Source organism: Rhododendron vialii, chromosome 11a (genome assembly GCF_030253575.1).
Source record: "Rhododendron vialii isolate Sample 1 chromosome 11a, ASM3025357v1".
Lineage (NCBI taxonomy): Eukaryota > Viridiplantae > Streptophyta > Magnoliopsida > Ericales > Ericaceae > Rhododendron > Rhododendron vialii.
In genome coordinates this window covers 32,180,385-32,202,623 of record NC_080567.1, presented here as the reverse complement: position 1 = coordinate 32,202,623, position 22,239 = coordinate 32,180,385, and the positions used below count along the sequence as shown (strand labels likewise).

The 22,239-nt window shown below is 39.2% G+C and overlaps 1 protein-coding gene across 1 annotated transcript in view; it reads right to left on the bottom strand.

Moving 5' to 3' along the window:
* LOC131307847 (disease resistance protein RPV1-like) overlaps window positions 1–22,239 on the bottom strand; it is a 64,876-nt gene continuing 42,637 nt past the window's right edge. Inside the window, exons 2-6 of the mRNA XM_058334565.1 lie at window positions 3,600–4,701; window positions 3,218–3,502; window positions 2,213–3,100; window positions 1,632–2,124; window positions 1–586 (exon numbers count right to left, since the gene is read on the bottom strand). Of these exons, the coding sequence (XP_058190548.1) occupies window positions 540–586; window positions 1,632–2,124; window positions 2,213–3,100; window positions 3,218–3,502; window positions 3,600–4,701 (2,815 nt within the window). The 3' untranslated portion in view covers window positions 1–539. The remainder of the gene's footprint in view (window positions 587–1,631; window positions 2,125–2,212; window positions 3,101–3,217; window positions 3,503–3,599; window positions 4,702–22,239) is intronic.

Sequence of the window (22,239 nt, the reverse complement as noted above, 5' to 3'; positions counted from 1 at the left end):
TGAGACATTGAGACCATTAATACTCAAAGCCATTTTTGAAAATAATAACAATGTACTTTGCATTCTCACCACCTCTAAGTGGGTACCTAAAAATCACAAGTCATTATACCGGCAACCCAACTATAAAGCCATGACAAACATGGGAGCCATGCTCTATCTGCATCAGGCTTATCCAAACTCTAAATCCTGATGCTAATTATTACACTGTATCCAATCATTGACCTATCCAAGACATTTTTCAGTACAAATTTTCTATTCTAATACAGCTTGTTGCTGCACCAAAAAAAAGGGATACACGTTTGATGTACCCGAAGATTGACGTCCCAGAGCTAGCTCTTTGTGAAGTAAGGTAAGTGTTCCCCATGTCCGCCATTACATCTTATTAGTCCTCTAGTGTAATAGGACCGGTCCAATTGTAGAACAAAAAATGGACACACGTTTGATGTATGTACCTGAACTTCTCATTTCATGCATCCGATTTCATAGGTCCTTAGAGAAAAAGCCTCTGGCCAGATTCAGTGGTTTCCCCATGTCTGCCGTTACATCTTATCTGCCGATTGCTGTAATGTCCTTCTTTGATAAATCCCTGTGAGGATTTGGCTCAGATTAATAGACCAAAAGGGTGGCCATCTAGAAGCCTTAGACATCAGCTGCAATTGCGCAGCCCAGAGAACAGAAGCAACAGAGCATTTAAGATATGGTCTTTGGCTGTGTGCCGCCTTATTTTCTTTCCGTTGGATACAAGGCTCCACTTTGTGCCTATTTATACATGTAGTTGTAGCGTGTATAGGAGTGGGTCTGAGATAAGTGCGTTGAGAGTGGAAGAGATGCTCAAGGTGAGAGAGAACCATGCAGAGAGTGGGAGTTGAGTTTGATGGAGGCAAGAGCGCATGCACACACACTCACAAAATAGAAGAAGACAATATGGGAGAAGAGTACTTGGAATTTTATTTCACTCATACTTCCAAAGACTAAATTAATTACGTGCTTATTCTAGGAATAACGGTATGTAGCTTATTACTTCTAATTATCATGCATTACACCCATGATCACCACTAACAATATTATTAGAGACTTTCACTAGCCTAACTCACACCTTTCAATTGCTCACCATTACTTAAAAAATACTCACAGTAACAAATATGAAAAGTCATAATAACCAACTAACAACTCTCGAAATAAAACAAGTTATATATTATTTTTCCAACAGAGTTGAGCTCCGGCATGGGGTGCTCCTCCTCCGAGAGAGATTTGTTTTGTAATCTGTGATTGTGAATAGATGAAACTTTTCTCTCTGTGTTGATTCATGTTTGGTTTTTGGTCCTTGCGCACTTCTTCTTCATAAGAAATGAAGAAAGGAAGAACATTGCACACAACTGTTTACATATTTTCGTACGTGTTAGTTCAAGACGAGAAACAACTAAGTAGAATTTCCAATGATATTGGCATCTCAGAGGTCTCAATTTTCTATGTATCATCTTTCTAAGATAAGAAACCTACGCAAACTTGTAGTTTGTTCAAGTCCTCATATATATTTGATGGTTTGTTCAAGACAGACCATCACTACGAGTTAGCTAGATGTTGCTGTTAATATGCATAGATATAAGAACAAAGGCAGAAAAGGTTCGCACCTTCCTCAGGCATACATAGAGAATAACTCTGATCCCATGAATGTTGTATGCTGCTAACGTATTGGGATACTTCTCCCTCTTTTTCGAAGTACAGAATGTGAACTCCACACTCCTTAATATGTCGATCAATAATCCCGAACGAAACTTCCACTTCATTGCCCTCTGTCAACAGATTTGCTTCGAAACAATGGCTTAACCACACCACATCTCCACCTTTTTCCGGAATGCTAAAGAAGCTTGACTCATAGACGGTCTTCACGCCACTGCTCTTGTTATTGATTTCAAATTTTAGGGGCTGACAATCTCTCTCGTTTCCAGGTTCTCTCTCTTCCAGAAGTGTATACACCGCACAAAGATTCAAGCCTCGAAAACCAAAATGAGGAGATAAGGTGGCAGTAAATGATATGGTGGATCCATCGTTCTTATTGCTAAACCAATGTGGAACTTCTCTCCCAGGAAAAACTGTGCTGAATACATTATCTTCATACAGTATCTGGGAAGATGAAATCCATGGTTACAACCATTAAATGCATATGAGAGAGAGAGAGAGAGAGAGAGAGAGAGAGAGAGAGAGAGAGAACCTGAATGGGGCACTTGACAGTCTTCCCCAACCTTTTCCGAAAGGCAATCTCAACATCTGCCATAGAGTCCAAGTTGAAGAAACCAATACTCTTGAGCAGTTCCACATCCACATCTTTGACGGGTAAGAACTTGTAACTGTCCTGAATGTGAGATAAATTAAGGGAAAGATTATCAACGATGATTTCAATATAGGTCCCAGCCTCGAACGTCACTTTTTCCAATGCATCGCACCTTTCGACATCCAGTTTATGTAAGATGTTTGATGACCAACGAATCTGCTGGAGCTTTGGACAACGTGATAAATTCAATGTTTGGAGGCCTGTAAGATCTTTAATGAAGTTTGGTAGACTGGAAACTGGATTTCCACCTAGAACTAAATGCTGCAACTTGGAGAGCTTAAGATCCCCGGAAAATGCAGCATCAGTGAGATTGCAATCAGAAAGATTTAAACGTACCAAAGAGCTTGGTAAAGTGGCCAATGACATTTTTACCCTTGGTTTTGGAACCCAAGGCCAAAAAGATGCTTGTGATACAACCTCCATAGTAAGGAAAAGATCAGTATCCATTCTACTTGCTTTAAGCACTTGCAGTGATTTCATCTTCTCAAGCTCCTCCATTGCCCCCATAAGGTTTGAGCAACCGGAAATATCTATTTCTACAAGAGAGTCTAGCATGCCAATATTTCTTGGAAGCTTTCGCAGATTTTTGCAATCTTGTAGATTTAGTGACTCTATCATCTGTAGTTCTACGATAGATTCATCGACCTCGAACAAACTTGGACAAGCTTTGAGAACCAATTTCTCTAGGTTTGGGATTCTCGAGAAATCCGGAGTTTTCACAAGTTTTGGGGAGTGACTGAGATTTAAAATTTTCAACGATCCAAGAACCTATTTCGAAAAGACACGTAATGCAGACAAGTTTAAAAGATGCTCTTCTCACGCAACTAAACAACCAAAATCATTATTACAAGATCTTAAAAAGAGAAGCAAAACATAGTATCTTACTTTAGTTCCTTTCCAAAGTTGTTTCAAGTTGCTATAACGCATGTCAAGAGAGACCAAGTTCTCGAGAGGAAAATCATTGGGGAAAGATGTTGATGGAAAACCACGCCAATACAACCATTGTAATCTCTTGGGAAATGCCTTGGATGTTCCAAATAGTTGAACACCACTCAGCTTGAGTAGTCTCAAATTGTACATCTTTTCAAATGTACTTGCTTCAATCACAGGCATGTCAAAATTTCTCAACATGTTCATGTCCAGTACAAGGCCTTCAATTATTTCCGTTCCCTTTGAAGAAAATTAAAAACAAAAAAACGATTGTTAGTTACTTGCAAGCATGTGCAAAAATGTTACACACAATCATGAGACGAAACATGTTTCTTACAATTTTTTGAAGCAAAATGTTGAAGGATTCTCTAGGGCGCCAAATTCTGCTACGCTTCTCCGGATGCTTAGATTCACGGCGAACAATTTGTTTTCCCATGTCCTGAAGTAACTGATGCATTTGCAGTGTCTCATTTTCAATTGTTAAGAGATTTCTATCGACAAGGTTATGAATTCCAGCAAGTGGAAAACAATCACATCCTTCTAGTATTTTGATCGTTTTATTTTTCTTTTTTCCAACAAAGAAACAAACTATGTCTAGGAATAGATCTTTATCGTGTTTATCATTTAGAGAATCATAACTTATTTCAAGTTTTTTCAGAATTGTGTTATCAGAAATTGCTTCCAATTTCTGTAACTCACTTTCCAAAACATCTATATTTTTCCGTCGTACAGAAGAGCCCAATACTTCAAGGGCTAAGGGAAGCCCACCACAATGGTGCACAAACCTTGTTGATAACTCCAAGTGACCTTGAATAGGATGTTTTTGCCCAAAAGCATGCCAACTGAAAAGCTCAAGTGAGTCATCGAAGGATAGTTTTTCAGGCCTGAACACCTTATAAATTTCATGAGCATTCATCATGCTCTCGATCCTAGTGGTTATGATAATTTTACTTCCTTGCATAAACCAATCTTGTTGGCCAGCTAATGCAGATAGCTGGTCCGTTTGATCCACATCATCAAGGACCAGAAGAACTCTTTTGTTGGCTAAGATATATTTCATCCTCCTACATCCATCATCAACATTGTTCACTTTGTGCTCTTCTTTTCCCAAAAGATTTGAAAGAAGCTGTCTTTGCAAACGGACTAATCCGTTGGGTGCTTTAGCAACTTCTCTAATATTTGAGAGGAAACAAGCAGCATCATATCTACCATGGTTTGAATTAAAAACAACTTTAGCAATCGTTGTCTTGCCTATTCCACCCATTCCACATATCAAAAGAATGCCAACCCCCGTTTGCCAATTGTCATCTTCTAGCCATGAATTAACTTGCATAGTTTGCCAATCCATACTTACTAGATGATCACCAACCATCAGATGCTTGCCAACTAGCTTCCTTTTGAGTTGACCAACAATTTCGTCAATGAATTTGGCTTCATACCTAAAAGTTTAATATGTGGAAAATGAAGCATGGTAAGATTAGAAAAGATTTGAGAGAAAAAAATCAGAATTTCCTTGCAGATATCCAAACAAACGATTGCTTAAAACATCTTACGCTAGTTTTTCTCTTCTTCTTTTTTCAAGTTTTATCAGTAAGAGCAAGGGTATATTAAAAAGAAGGCATCTAGTAGATGCCTTGGACAAAAAAACCGAAGGCCACGTACAAAGAGGTTCTATGCACAACCACTCATATAAGAAAAAAAACAAACTAGCTATGAACTGAAGTATTTGATAATGAGTAGCATCACTTTCCTTGGACTCCCAACGATGCAAACTACAAAGGTAAAGGCTTTCATTTCTACCTAAAGAGCTTTCCACACCATCAAAATGCCTTTCTGGGGAGAGTTATGCATGGCAACCGGAAATGGCACACAATCGAAGAAGAAGGGGTTGGATTAGAACTATAATAAACTCAAAAGTGTCATAAAGCTTTTAATGTTAGTTGGAATGCGGGAGAGTGGCTCATTAACTATAACTAGGACTAGGAGAAAGGAAAACCTCTTATAGGAGATCCAGACCAGCTCGCACCCTTTCACGTGTCCGTTATAACGGAACACGCCTTTTTGTGTTTCCATTCTATACAAGGTTTATATTTGCAACCTGCTTTCACCTCTTTTGGAGCCCGTTCACAAGGAGATTTGCTTTTGCTTTAAATGTTCCCGCTGTACTTGATGGTGAGATGCCCCCCACGGATTAGGTTAGCTGCGCAACGCCTTAACCACCCCCTCTCTAACAGCACAGTTCTTCCATTCTATACAAGGTTTATATTTGCAGCCTGCTTTCGCCTCTTGTGGAGCCCATTCATACAAAGATTGCCTTTGCTTTAAATGTGCCCGCAGTACTTGATGGTGAGATGGCCCCCCAAGGATTAGGTTAGGTGCGCGTTTCTTAACCACCCCCCCTCTCTCAGCACGGTCCTCAATAAATTTTCCCTTCAGTTATTTCTCCCATGTCTCTCTCTCTCTCTCTCTCTCTCTCTCTCTCCTCTTATTATGCCCAAAATCTCTCTCAAAACCTAAACTACAAAAAACATACCATAAAAAGTAGAGAGAAGGAAAGACGTTACAAAAAAACATACTAGAAAGAATCCTCAAAACATATGAACTTCTTCGAAATGACCGAAGGCCACAGAACCCACCATAAAAGGGCAAGTAAATACAGATACAGATCTTCAAAAGAACCCTAAGGTTCTACAGATGATACCCCTACCGACCTTTAAGAGGGATTCACTCAAGAAGTCCAAATCCTAGTGAGAGAGTATTGCTATGTTTATACTAAAATCAGAATCGTTGCCAGATTATGTTTCCTTTGTATAGAGTCCAAATCACTAAAGAAACTCCAAAACCAATCTTTAAAAAGTCCAAAACAGAATAAAATCCGCTAAGCCACGTATCGACAGTTTGGACAAACTCAACCACCGTCTGGAAGGAAACAACCGAAAGCTCTGGAGTTAAAATCACAAATGGGCTGTCTGGGCGACTGTGACCCGGAATTTAGTAATTTACATAACAAAAAATCGAGCCAGAAATCTCACATTTGCAACAAGATTAATGATGTGGTGGATACTTAGGCACTGGTAGCAGGTGTGGCAGTCAAGCACTAGTAGTAGATGTGCATGTTGCAATAAAATTGACGAAGAGGGTGAGGTGGTAGTGAAGAAATGAAGTGTAGCAAAGATAACTTGAGGATAAGAACACTAGTATGGTGATTACAAATTAATAGGTTATGGTTTTCCAATACCAACCCAGTAAATTTGGAGAAGGTTTAACTGTTGGCGTCAGAAAGAATAGTTGTAGGTTAGCAGTTCGGAACTAGTTTTCACCATGTACAGCAGAGATGGTACATGTGGGAGATTATTCAGTGCTCCTGGGGCAAGGACACATGGTGCCGCAACCCCTTTTTTCACCACACATTTGTGTGAACTCCACACACTTTGTGGTGAAGACCACACAAATGTGTTGTGAAAGGAGGGGTTGGAGCACCACATGTCCTTGCCCTTGGGACATTGAATACTTTTTCTAGGTATATACATGTGGTAGAGTGTGCTAACTTTATCTACTCTTATGACATGATATTTTAACAAATATAAGGGTCGCAACAAATGCATTACCAACATAAATAGTTGGCTATCAGCTTCAAAAGAACCCTAAACCAAATTATTCCTTTGTATGAAATAACCTTGTTGTAGTAGTTTATGAGGAATTCATAAAACAAATCTTTTGCTTTCATCAACTCAACTGTTAGTCATATGCTCGCGCAATCAACAATTTGCATCTTTTTTTCACAAATCAAGTGTCCCGTCTAGTAGCGGGGCTCAATTGAAGCCGGGGCAGAGAGCTCCCATACGGACAGGCCCCAAATCTTGGGAAACCAATTCCACCATCCACAAGCAGAGAGTCCTATGAACTTATCCCAATCCTTGGGACCAATCCCACTGGGGACGGAGACAAGAATCTCGCAGTGGGGTCAATATTTAGATGTATACCTATACCTGATCTTCTTCTTATTTGCTAATAAAAAATTGAACATCTATTACAACTAGAAAACGTGTGTTTGGAAATTTTCTTTCCAGTTTCTTCTTAATTCTGCCTCCACTTTTCCTCTTTATTATTCTCTCTTCCTTTCCCTTTCCATCCTCAAGTTCCAATCAGAGTTAATTTTTGGTATTTTATTATAACTGTAAAGAAGAGAGAATTAAGGAGAGAACTTTAGTAAAAATTAGAAAAATACCAAATACTAATCTCTCAATTACCCGTCAAATTGATTTTGGGAAACCATCCCGGCCATACTCGCAACCTCTTTAAGCGCCGCACTCCATCCCTTCACTTTTTCAGCCGCCGCTTCCTTTTTCCCGAAACCCAGATTTTTCGACTGCTCCTTAATTTCCCACGGATCCACCTCGTAAAACACGGGCAAAACGAAGTGATCCGACCTCTTGCAGAGCTCGAGAATCGTCTGGAGTTCAAACAGGCACGCCGTTGAATTGGCGTAGTTTTTCGACAAAACGATCACCGACGTCCTGGAATTCACGATTGCCTTCTGCAACTCGGGTTTGATAACATCACCCCTGTTGATCTCGTCGTCGTCTCTGAATGTTTGGAACCCCTCGCGCTTCAGAGCGTGGTGGAGGTGATCGGTGAACTTTTTGCGGGTGTCTAAGCCCCTGAAGCTCAAGAAAACATCGTATGATTCGTATCTACCTCCGGGATTCGAAGAGGCGGAGGGGTTTTGGGATTCCGGAGTAGCCATCGATTGAAGAAATTAAAATGCAGAAGTAAATGAGCCTACGAGGTGTTTCACTTCCACTTCAACGGGAGTATCCAATCCCTTAAGCACGAGGAGTGGGCATTGATCACGCTTTTTTTTGCGGATCCACCAACGACGGCGCAGAGTTAGCTAAACGCATGCGACTTGAACGAGATTCTGATTCTTTTCATATTAGTAATGCGATATTGAGGTGTTCCGGTTTTTGGAAAAAAGAACTTTTTGAAAAAGAATGCAATTTCAAGCTTAAAAATAATGTATTTATGCAAATAATTTTTCTATCAATATGGATCTTGTTTGATAGATCTCATTAAGATCTTTTAAACGGTGCAAAAAAAATTGAAATTTTTTTTTTATTTTCATTATATTTGAGTTTAAAATTACCTTCGTTTGAAAAAAATTTTTTTTTTTGTAAAAGTGGAACACCCTCTGTCAAAGGCACTGTGTTTGAAACCGTGGAAGGGGCTCCGGATCCCCTGTCCCATTTTGCCTATCCCACTCCTCTGTCCCAGTCTTCTGCATGTGCCACGTAGCCCACTCCTTCCTCCCCTCCACCAGAGTTTACTTGCCCAGTTAAAATGTTTTTTTTCTAGTGTGCACTACTCATACTATAAACATAGTATAAACAAACATTTGAAGACACCAAAAAACATAGAATTTGAAAAATCAACGTGATAAGTTTTTTTTTTTAATCGAAGTATATTCCATTAAAATGCGAAATGGCACTTACAGCGATTCCATCCGAAAATAGTGACAAGAAAAAATAACACCAACCCATCACAAAGCAAACAATTTGTCCATTTTTTTAATCGAAGTATATTCCATTAAAATGCGAAACGGCACTTACAGCGATTCCATCCAAAAATAATGACAAGGAAAAACACCAACCCATCACAGAGAAACAAAATATCCGAGTCACTAACATCCCGCTCTTATGTTAGTGACTCAGATATTTAGTTTCTCGGTGATGGGTTGGTGTTTTTCCTTGTCACTATTTTTGAATGGAATCGCTATAAGTGCCGTTTCGCATTTTAATGGAATATACTTCGATTAAAAAAAATTGACAAATTGTTGGTGTTGTTTTTCCTTGTCACTATTTTCGGATGGAATCGCTGTAAGTGCCGTTTCGCATTTTAATTAAATATACTTCGATTAAAAAAAATAACTTATCACGTTGATTTTTCAAATTCTATGTTTTTTGGTCTTAAAATGTTTGTTTATACTCACTTTGTTTGGTTGAGGTTTTTTATTGAAAACTATGTCGAGAGTAAAAGTTACTCTCAAAATAATGAACCAAGCGGAGTGACTATGTTTATAGTATGAGTAGTGCAGACCAGAAAAAAACATCTTAACTGGGCAAGTAAACTCTGGTAGAGGGGAGGAAGGAGTGGGCTACGTGGCACAAGCAGAAAACTGGGACAGGGGAGTGGGACAGGCAAATTAGGACAGGGGATCCGGAGCCCGTGGAAGGAGGAGGAAATTTAAAAAAAAATTAAAAAATTCCCTGATTGACAGTGAAAAGCAGAGAAGAACGGGAAATTCTTCGGTGCCGAGCGGGCATGGTGCCAAGCACATCTCGGCCGTCCAAACGTGTTTTGGACGGTCCAGATCTGTTTGGACTTGAGGGGACATTTTGATAATTTTATACTCAAAAAATATCCAAATAGATCTGGACCGTCTAAAATACGTTTGGACGGCCGAGACAGTACTCGGCACCACGTGGCACCGTGCCTACCCGGCACTGAAAAATTTCCCGAGAACAAATAAAATTCCCTCTCAACTTTCTCAATCTTTTCCTAACAGCCCCGGTGAGAAATGGTGAGATAAGAAAGGGGTGCAATTTCTCACAAAATCTCACCATTTTGATGAGATTAAGTTAGAAAGGGAAGGAGCTAATCAAAATATTTTATTTATACACTTTTCTCTCCATTCTTATCAAAATAGTCAATTCAAATGCGTAATTTGACTAGAAATCAAAACCCTCTTTTACTTTTTCTTTCTCTCGAAATCACTCTATCCAAAGCATCCAAAGGGGCGGAAAAAGAACAAGGGAAAGAATCCAATCACTTCAAAGAACTGCACGAGCGGCAACTTTCCGGTGAATGTTTCATATGTAGTTATGTAGAGCGGCAAGCAAGGGGGAACGTACTATTCCCTCAGTTTCTTTTTTAAGTGTTTTGTAACTCTAATTTATTAAAAAGACATAATCATTATACCTTTCGCATCAACTTTTTCCTCCACTTTCCCTACTTATCCAACATCATTATACTTTTACTCACTAAGTTTTCAAAATGGAATCTACTTTTAGAGATAAAATAGATAATACACCAACTTTTACCCTCTAACTTTACAAAATGGACACTTATCTCTATCATAAAACAGGCAACATACAGTATTACTATTTCTTTTCTACATGGGCAATGTCCTCATCGTGATAAATCAATTAACGGCTTGCGACTAACGTTACAATGAAAGATTCATAAAGAACTCAAGACAACCTTCAATCTCTTTAAGAGACGGGAGAGGATCCCATTCCAATGCAAAAAAACATCGGCACCAAAGACAATATAGCGAACATAGACACAAGAAGAGACGTGCAAGGTTCTAGCTTTAGTTGACAAATGGTCAAAAGCTTTGATAGTGTAATTATAAAACAGAAGGGTGTGGGGACAAGTTGTTGGAATTGTAACACCCCGTCCCACATCGGAAGTCTATATGGATGATCTTGGGCATATAACAAACCTTGTGGGCTACTATTAGTACCTTGTGCTTAAGCTTTTGGGTCATGTGGTGTGGCCTGTGGATCAAAATCAGGGTACTAGGCCAGTGGTCTGCTTGGGGCGTTACAGGAACGACTTAGATTTATTTGATCTAAAGGCTATAATGCATCATCCCACTTCCTGGTTAAGTGCCCATGGTTTTCACCTAAATCACACAACTGTCATCCCATTCCAATCGAGATGCGTAGTGCTGTAGGCACAGGATAGCACTAGTTAAGGGATAACCCAAAATAAAATACTAGGCTCTAAATAAGGGACAAAGGGAGTAGTTGATATGGGTTTTGAGGGAGAGTTGGGATAATGAGTGGAAAAGAATAGATAGAAATTATTAGGAAAACACACATACTGAAGATATTCCAGCCCGTGATTTTAGCACCTTATGGTCAATATCATTTATAGTAAATTCTGTAGTCATGTTAGCTGTAATCTTGCATAATCCCATGACTTATGGGATTTGATACTCTTGTACTCTGTATATATGGTGATCAAAGATGAATAAAATGTCAAGAACTTCCAGAATTTTACAGAAATATTGGAGTAATAAGAAGTGGATGGAAGCTCGTAAAAACTGTGCACAGAGAGAACTTAGTTAGAATGAGATTCAACCCAATATCCCTAGGTGTGAGATTGGGTCGGTTTTAGCATGCACTGTGATGAGTGAGTTCCACTGAGATGTCATTCTTGTAACTTGAATCGTTCATTTAATAAAATTTGAATCGTTCATTTGATAATAACTGTATGATCAAGTTGAATTTGTCGTACACTTTATTTTTGGAATCAACAAATCATTTGTATTACTAGAACACAAATATTGATCAAGTGTGGTTATCAAAATATGGAGTGACCAAATCATTTCCCTCAAGTAAAACTGTGAAAGTACTCACAAAGTAAATTTTAGATGTAATTTTGATCATAAGTTTTGCAAAACAAGCAGTTTCAATCATCGAAGTATGCCGTTTCGTTTCTTAACGGAACCCTCCAATCCCGAAATGGACCTGGAGAGGATTCTTTTCCTTTTTGATACCCAATGAGTTGTATATATTGATACAAAAAATCATAAGCAGGGTCTATGATTATAAAGTAAAATCACCGTAGCATTATTTTTTGATCATGCACTTGTTTTGGTCTTCTAGCAAGAACAAGTCAATAAACTACTACAGTAATTCAATACTCCAAAGACCACTCCAAACCTGACTGCTTAAGTTTTTTCGTACGCGAAAGATAGGACAGAGAGCGCCATGTAATAGAAAAGAGCATGAAAGAAGACAAAGGGCTCTATAAAAAAGCCGAGGTTCTCTTAAACACCTCTAAGACTTCAGCCAAAAGAAACAAGAAAAATAAACACTAGCAGAAATTCAACAAATAGAGTATTGGGTCAGAGCAGATACGAGACCTTTACCATTTTGAGATCTCTCAAGAGAATCGTCCAATACACATGAAGCATGTCCCAGAGACGCTAATTGCAATTCAACCAATTGTGTAATGAATTCATGGTGGCTGGCAATTCATACTGGGTGAAGAATTCAGTGACGCGGCTTGCAATTCAACATATTTGTAGACACCCCGATCTGACTTCCCGATCGTTTTACTTTGTTCTTCGGTTTCTTGATTTCCCGATGATGAATCAGGTCAAAAACAATCTCGAGAATTTGGAATGGCTTGAGTTTGGCATGTGAGGAACCCTTTCTTAGCCCTTAAACCCTTGAATCAGAACCTGGACCTTGGGTTTGAATGTCGCGCGACACACTAGGACCCTCGCGCGATGGTCCATTTGCCAGGTGGTGGTCAAAGTCAAAGCTTTGACCATTGACCCTCGCGGGGTTGGCTGGACCCTCGCGCGATGCTCTCACTTCATCGCGCGATGGTCAACACCTGTCATTTTCACCCAGATTGCGTGGTGGTCAGGGGGCTACAGGCCTATGTGACCCCGTTTTCTCGGCTGAACAGCGATCTGGGGGGGCTCCCCTTGCACCACCTCACCCCCCATTCTCCCATCACCTTTGCCACACCACTCCTCCACCAAGCAATTGTAACCAGCATTGTTGGCTGGTTACAAGGCCTTTGCTAGCCACCAACTAACCCCTTTTTCTATAAATACCCCCCCCCCCCATGCTTTCTTGCAAAGGGTTACCAATCTCTCTCCAAGAAAGAAGAAGGCAAACTCAAGCACAAACATCTCACACCCCACTCACTCTCACATAATCACCCTCCAAATCTCACCATCTCATCATTCAAGCCATCTACAAGACACTCAAGCAAAGGTATAATATCTTTCTGCTCACTGTTCGAACCCCTGAGGGGGGCTGGCAGGGTCAAGGCTGGTAATCGATACCAGTTCTGGCCCTAAAGCTAGCAGGGTTTCAAGAGCTGTTACCTGGGAAACCCTCGCGCGATGGTCCCATATACTCGCGCGACAATTCTGTCTGCGTGAGATTGGACCACGTGGGGAAGGGACCCTGGTCTTTAAGTTTATTATTGTGTTTGTAGTCTTTTTAAAGTCTTTTAAGGAGCTTTAGCTCACTGCTTTGCTGTTTTGCATGTTGAAAATCATTGTTTAGCTTAGTTTATAACACCTCTTGGTTTGGAATGCTCTTGGGATGCTCCTGAACATGTCTCAGAGCCCTAAGTATGCAAAGCAATTCCCGGAAGTCCAGTCTGAACAATCGCGCACCTATGTCACTCTGTCGCGCGATGGTTCTCTGTCTTCCAAGGACTGCCCTTGCATGAGCAGTTTGGCCTTGGCCTCTGTTTAAACACCCCCACTGTTTAGGGGTTGCGTTTTTATAATATTTCTGTCTGTTTGTTGTAATATTGTTTACTTTCAAGTACCTATAAACTGCTTGGTTTGCACCTGGGTGAGCACTGGTCCTTCCAGAGCCCAGAAGGGGGTGAAATTCAAACCATTGGTGAAGCGTCAATACTCGCGCGAGTATATGGTTATGTCGCGCGATGGTTTGCTTGCATGCGGATGAACTCACGCATGCAAGCTGGCTGTTCGTTTGTGCCAAAATCATACACAGCGCTGTCTTGATGTATGATCGACGTTTTGAACTTCATTCCATTTATTACTTGTCATCTCACTCATCCATGCTATCTATCACATCTTGCAAACTGTTACAGTTTTAATCCCTTAAACTGTTCCCCCGTCCTAAATGGCTAAAGAATTGACTAATCAAACAGAATCGCAAACAAACACTTTTCGCAAATGCCTAAGTAGATACCGATCCCCGGATTGGGCGAGAGGGGTGCCATAAAACCCTTCCCCTCTCGTAACCCGGCTCTCGAACCCAGATATGGTTATGACGGACTGGTTCCTTAATTTTTTCAAATCAAACAGCGCAGCAAGTGCTTCGAAATACGGTTCCTTGGGTGTCGGACCTTCAAACCCGAGTGGCGACTCTGTATTTTGCGAGCGCTTGCTTTCCCCGCACGCGCTCCCTCGACCCGGGCCCCTTGCCTCGCGTCTCGGAATCCGGAAATTCCGAAAACGGGCACGCATGCCCACAATATTGTGAGCTGGTACTGGTATGTTGTCAACTTCCTCCGCTAACTCTGAGACTTGATCACCTGCGGCATCTCTGGCTTCTTTACTCTGTATTTCACAAGAAGTATATACAAGTTATTATCAAAAGGAATCATAAAGCATTAAATTTGTGGGATTTGGATTCTAAGGAAGCATGTCAAGAAGAATGGTTATTGGGTGATATATTTTAGTCCTGGATTGGAGTGGGAAATCAACACTCATTTTATACAAGGGGCATGGATTACCATTTCACTAAAAGCCAAATACTGACGCCACTTTACTAAACAATTTTACATAAAGAAACTCACCTCTCTTCTAACTCTTTAAACTGGCTAGATTTTAACTCCAATTCCTTCCGTTCTGCAGTCACTTGATCGAGCACATTGTTTTTCTGTTTCTTCAATAGCTGCTTCAATTTCTTCTTCTTCTTCCCCTTCTTCTTCTTCTTCTTCAATCATAAATAGCAACCAAAGAGACTTTATCAATATCTTGAACCCCAAAATGCACTTTTTCTAATTAAAAGTTCAAGTGCCAAGTGATAGGCATATCCTGAAGAAAAATACACAAAATGCACACGTGACTTGCCCTAAATGTACAATGAACCACTTATCACCCATGCAAAGATAACACATAGGTGTTTCAGTGCATCTACGCCTTCCTCACTTCAATTTATTCTACAGACATTAAGCCAATATGTATCAAGGCCAACCATAGCGTTGCCAATATTGTACCATAATTATGAATTTTTAACATATTTTGTTCTCTCTTAGTGACGATGCTTTTCTGTTCGAAGCAATTATTACAGGTAGGATAGGAAATAAATCAATAAAAGCAACACTATAAAGAAACCTAAAATTGGTTTATAACATCACAAGATTCACAACAACAGCTACAATGATCATTGTGTATCACTCGTGAACCCAAATCACTGCCTAGAAGTGGTCATGCAATTAATATATCAATATATTTCCAAAAAATAACATGCCCACTCATCTCCTAGGTTTTGGGGAATGATCCTCTCTGAATTAAAAAAGGTTGTCCAGTCGTCTAAAAGAAACCATTACAGTATAATTTTAATTCATAAGTGTTGGATTGGTATGTTCAAAAGTGTTCAAAAATTATGCAGTAGAAACCAATGTAGATTTTGGGCTTGGATTGGCATGTTCAAACGTGGTGTTGTACCCATTTAAGGATAGGCTCATAACCAGGACATTGTTTGGGAAATGATTCAGTAGAAACCAAACCAGAGCTCGGCCATGAACTTACCAATCCAAGCCCATCTTCCTTCTTCTTCAGCCCGGTTGGGATGTTCATTGACCGATATAACCATATCGATAATATCCCTATCAACACTGTGATTGCATAGGAATGTGAAGATAATGTGAATTAAAAACGTTACTTGAAGTATGGTGTCATGATCTCGTCCGGTCAGAGACGAAGTCCATTGGGACAATCCTTTGTGTTTTAAGCTTATCTTTTCAGGGATTCTTCCGAGTTTGACTGCAGTTGTGATTCAGTTCTCCATTTCTTCATATGAAGATGAATTCCATTGGGACAATCCTTTGTGTTTTAAGCTTATGTTTTCGGGGATTCTTCTGAGTTTGACTGCAGTTGTGATTCGGTTCTCTATTTCTTCATATAATTGCTGCATCCAAATATCAGGCTATGAATATAACTCCAGAGAATTAACTTTACCATGGGCTATTAATAAACTTTGGAAGAAGAAAACTTGACAAAAGTACACAAAATTATAGTACCGATGCCAATCGGAAAAATCCAGAGCAAAACAACCAACCTTTGACGACGGCGAGCTGGAACCAATTGCCAAATTGGGACCCTAAATCCCCATATCACAACCAGCCAGACCTCGAAACCCTAAATCTAGCCCTATTGCGCTGAATCGAAGTCTTTCGCCCCTAATTCAAACTGTATTCCTTCCACTCCAGTACTGTCGGACACCATGTGGACCTTTTCGTAGCCTAATCGCGCATGTCAGCCTTCGATTCTGCATGTTCTATTTCGAACCTTATCAACCATTTCTAAAGTACGAGCTAAAAAACGAAGTCTTTCGCACCTAATTCCAAATGTAAAGACTCGTAATTTTAATTCGTTATTCTTTGATTATTTCGAATATGGATATTGATATTTCGAATGGAATTACGTTGTACACCCTCCGTCCCAATTTGTTTGTCCAATTGTCGAAATTCGTGTCTTTTAAAAATATACGTATATCTTACATTTTATAATATTTTTTATGATTTTGAAGATGTTGTATAATAAAACTAATTGAGATCTATCAAACAAGATTCATATTGCATATTAAAAACATTACGAATTAAAAAATATAGACAATTTTTTGAGAAGTCAAACGCTCTCAAAAAGTCAAAAAGGGGACAAACAAATCGGGACGGAGGGAGTATTAGTTTGGTTGTACGGATGTACGTGTTCCGTTGTGTATTGATAGTATGGTGGATAGTTGAAATAATGAGTTTTGATGTCAATATGATGTTTTAGTAGCGATCGGGTTCAATTCGATGGACGTTGGTAAAATTTTGAATATTTTTCAGACTTATACCAGTACAGCATTTTTCCAGTACTGGTACACCATGATCAATGACGGTCCGTTTTTTACTTATTTGAGACTTGTACCGATACAACATTTTCTTAGTGTCGGTACAACTTGCAAAAATCCTAAATTCTCATCACACGATCCGAATCCCTTTAAATAGAACCTTTTACCATTTTCCACACTTAAACCCACGAAATAATCCTAGAATCACCCATCTCTCTTCTCTCTCCAATATCTCTCTCAAATCTCTTAATTTCTTGATGAATCTTCAACAAAATTTCAAGATCCAAGCATCTAGCACTTGAAATCTCTACCGGGCTTTGAGTTTATCACTCTGGGAGGTAAGATCCATGGATTTCGGCTATTTCTTCTCTCTCCTCTCAAATACAAGTTGATCCTCACTTGTTTATCTTGTCTTTGGATTATCTTGACTCTAGATCTCATAGCTAAGCTTGAGAGATGATTGTTCTTGGTAGATCCAAGTATGTTTCACTTGGAGAGCTTAGGGTTTTGTGCAAAACCCATTGGGTAGGGACTTCTCCTCTCTCTCTCTCTCTACTTGTGTATGTGTTGATTAAGTGCTTAGTTCCTAAATTCCTTGGTATAATTCTTGATTGTTGTTGATTCTACCCATGTTAGAAGAAAACCCCACTTCTTGCTTGGAAAATCCTAGATTTTGATTAGAGGTTTTTTTGATGCTCGAGTGTTCTCAGACCTAGGTGAGGTTCTTAAATATGGTTTGTTACTATTTTCAACACACCTTCGTGTTTCTTAGTGGTATCTACTTGATGTTGGAATTTATTTATGTGGCTCACATGCCATATCAATCATAATTATATTTTATAGTATTTATATTCGTAACTAAAATATAGGTATTAGATTTGAATGAAATATTGCCTAAATAGTTGGTGATGTAGAACACGTGGAGGCCCAATTCCATGATCAGCTGGACCAAGCCAAGCCTCAGAAGTCCAAATGGTGTTTAATTTCAGATTACCCAAATTGGCTAAATTCGGACGAGCTCGGAATAGGCTCAAACTTGGTGGGCTGACTTATTTTCGTGCTCCGGTTCATACTCATAACCCTAAGGTTGATGATGAATGGTGTTTTTCAGCCTAATTCCTTCGTTTAGGCTTTCAATTGCGTTATTCTGCCGTTTTAGGAAATATTTGTTTCGTTAATAACTTCTAGATCGTAATTCCTTTTAAGTTGATTCTTTTTGGGAAAGTCTTGTTTTTCTTTCCCGTTTTCAGTTTTAGAAAAAGCCCCAAATTATGGGACTTTTTAATTTCCAAGTTTATTTTTAGGGTTTCGGCTTATAAAAAGGTTTGTAACTTAGGGTTTATGCAGCTTTTTGATTAATAATATTGCAGAGATTTTCTCCTTCATTCTTGTGCGCAAGAATTGCTCGTTGCGACGAGTTGCTTATCTCATTTGGATTAGTACGCTAACTAGTCTCTCGTGAATTCCGCTGCGTCAGTTGGTGACTATTCATGAAAAGGTTTGGCGGCTATTCATGAATAGATATGATGACTATCCATGAATGGGTTTAGTGACCATTCATTTGTAAGGTTACAACTATTAATGAATAGGTACCTTGTTACTTCTTTGATTGAAGGAAGTATGAAAGGTTGTATCCATTGGGAAAGGATCCCGATCTATCTATATAAAGGCATGTGATTACCATCAAGTTACATGTGTGAAAACCATTTATATAGATTAGATTGAAAATCCTACCCATTGCTCTCCGAAACTATTAGTGAGAGTTTGTGTCGGTGAAGTATATTGGTTCAAGTTCCAAATGATTTCCGGACTTCTCTAGACTTAAACACCAAGGCAGAAGATAAGTAATTTTTCCGCTGTGTATTTATTTTGATCTCCCACATAGGTTTAGCACTTGAGAGTTTGAGAAATACACGAAGTTGGGATCAGCCTTGTGTTTTTGGTTCTAGCATCATATAAGTGAGTGTGCGCTTGTGCATTTAAGACACAATAATGTGGAAAGGGCATGAGATTGTTAATATAAGATTATTAATGCATGTTTGGCACGTTTGTGGCATAGTAATTTGGTTTAAACGATAAATTGTTGATGAGATGACGATAAAAGGTTGACTTATTATATGAGTAAATTGGAGCTTGTATGTCTTTCTTACTCTGTTTGCAACAATAAAGTTCTTTGTGTAAATGTGAGGATTGTATAGTATTGAGGTGTGATACTGGACATTCCTTACGTTTAGTCTATTGTGTGACCGAGGATAGACGATCTAAGTAGTTGTTATGCAGTGGTTAGAATATAGAAGTTGTTACAATGCAAGAGTGGTAATGCAGAAGCCTATTTAGGTAATGTTCACTGCAACACAAGGGGTGGAATTTGTCTAAGCGGATGGATTCCACAGCCGGTGAATGGAACATAAAACAAATGAAAGCGGTTATTAAGCCTTTAAACAGTTAAATCCTACACAATTAAACCAGTTATTAAGCCTTTAAACAGTTTAATAGGTGACCCATGACGGTAAGTAAACTACATGCAACATAAAACAAACGAAAGCAGAATTTGTCCAAGCGGATGGATTCTATAGCCGGTGAATGGATGTCACGGCCGTGGGATCCCATTGGATTAATGTACCAACCGACTAAACAAAGTCTGGGCTGGTGTTCTTCCTCACACCAGATTATAAACAATTAATAGAAAGAACAGATTAAATGCAAAAGACGGAAATTAAATCAAACCATAGGACCCTGGGGCTCACCACCTTGATCCCTCAGAGATTTATTGATCGGATTGCGATTGATTGTGGATAATAGTGGTTGATTGTGGTGTTAACTTCACAAAACCCTATAACAAAGTGGGTTCTTTGGGGGGTTTTCATTCTCGGATGCGGCTACTCTCAAGACATTAGGGCTTTTAGACAGGATTGATAGGAGATGACTTCTGTAGAATTTGGGGGCGGGTGATGGAATGGAGAGATGTGTATTTCAGAGCTCTAGATGATCCCTATTTATAACATTTCGAAAGGCCGATCAAATGGATGAGATTAACCCAATTGATATGGAAGTATAGGACTTTAAGACCTCTATGGTAAGTGTTTTCGAAACCCCGAAGTAATGTCTTGTGGCTGCTAGAGTTCGGGCGAACGGATCAAAAAGCTGTTTAACATTCCAGAATCTGAAAAACAACGATCTGCCGCTCGCCAAAAGGATGTTTTGGCCGAGAAAAGGATTTCCCAGCAAAAGACCAAATTTCGCGGGCTCGCTCCGGACACTCCCGAGCTCGATTTTGTGTGTTTTTTAGACCGTTGAAAAACTTGTTAAGTCTAATTTCTAACCCAAGTGGTTTGGATAAAAAATATTTAGTACAACAAAAGGAGAAACTTTTAAGTATACCGGGGATACCAAGCCCCATGGTATCCCCTCCGGTCCGTTTCTCATTTTTTGGTTATTTTTGGATGATCTATTTCGTTCATTTTGTATAATTTGGCAAGAATTTTAATCATACCAAAAATTGTGTTCATTGAATTTTATTTGATACATGATTGGCACACAATGAAAATTGAAGAAAATCAAAACTGCGCCAAAAAACACACTGAATTAAAACCTAGTTTTGCTTCTTCTTCTTTTTTTTTTGTGATTTTCACGTGTGCCGATCATGTATCAAATATAGTCCAAAGAACACAAATTTTGGTATGATTAAGGTTATTGCCGAACTCTACAAAATGAACGGAGCCGATTATTCAAATGTGATGAAAAATGGCCGAAAAATGAGAAATGTACCAGAGGGGATACCATGGGGCTTGATATCCCCGGTATACCTAAAAGTTTTTCCATCAAAAGATATGACGATTTTACCCTTGGTGGGTCAGAAAATGGATCATTTTGGTAAAATCATCGTATCTTCCTCATTTTAATCAGATTAACGATTATTATATGTCAATAAAGAGGGCTTTGAAAGTAAAACAAGATGGTGGACTCCAAAAGTATAAACAAGGAAGTTTGATTTATGAAAAATGGGTTGAAAGTAGACTTAATTGAAGATCGACGCCAACGGTGCTATTAAGGCTAATACACATGTCAACACAATTCTCTTCTCTTCACTCTAAGGGCGTGTTTGATTGCAAATTTCGTTTTGAGGGGATTCGTAATGATATGGGATTAGGATTGGGATTGAGGATGAGGTGGGATTATTAATGAGGAGATGAATTATTTATTCATGTTTGTTTTGCACGGGATTAGGATTGGGATTCGATTGAGAATGGGAAGGGATTGTAAATAACATGTTTGTTTTGGCTAGGATTAGAATTGAAATTGGGATTGAAGTGGGTTTTTAAACATGTATTGCTCAATCCCATGGGAATGGGATTACTAGTAACACACACCCCCCCCCCCCCCCCCCCCCATGGTATTGCTAATACCCCTATTTTGGGGGATTAACAATCCCATGGGACAACTAATCCCCCCTACAAAAACCTAACCAAACAAGGTATTAACATCCCCATGGGATTATTAATCCAATCCTCCCCTCCCAAACCTCCTATCAAACACGCCCCAAGTGTTGTTTGACACTCATATCACTCGTTTCAAAGTGGTCCTTCATCTTTTAAGAGTTCCACAAAGTTCCTAAGAGCCCGTTCTAGAACACTTTCTTAAAAAATAAATATTTATTTCACATTTTCAAACTACAAAAATAATGTAAATGAGAAATAATTTTTTGATTTTTTTTGCACCTTATTAAAGATCTCAATGAGATCTTTCAAACAAGATCCATATTGCATATTTTTAGATTTCAATAAGCCCATCATTTTTAAGCTTGAAATTGCCTTCTTAAAAAATAAGAGTTTTTTTTAAAGTTCCGGGACGGAGTCTAAGGCTTTCATAAGGTCAACCACAACAACCACTATCTTATTCATCATCGAAACGGTCCCTAAGGTGAGACCCGAAATACCTACTGAGTCAAATTCGGGTGTCTACGGATATTTAAAAAATATGGAATAGCAGGTTGCGGTCACACTGGAAAGATGTCTCCTACCATAAAAGTCTCGGCATATCCGGACAAAAAGCAGAAACTTCGGGAGGGCACAGAGAAAACCTGAAAAGTTTGATAAAGGTCATATCGGAGTAATTGGGAAACACTGCAAAATTACTCAAACACCCCTAAGCTTATCTAGCCAAGGCAACGCAATAAAGGCCAAATAGATGGGCCAATTTCGGCAGAGCATGACCAAAAGTGGTCATCGTCGTTACATGCCAAAGTGGCCAACGCTCCTACTCAAGTTGGTCTTTCCACGCAGGAAAATGTGACTATGCATATTCTGTTAATTAGAACAGAAAATGTGGCTATACATGTAG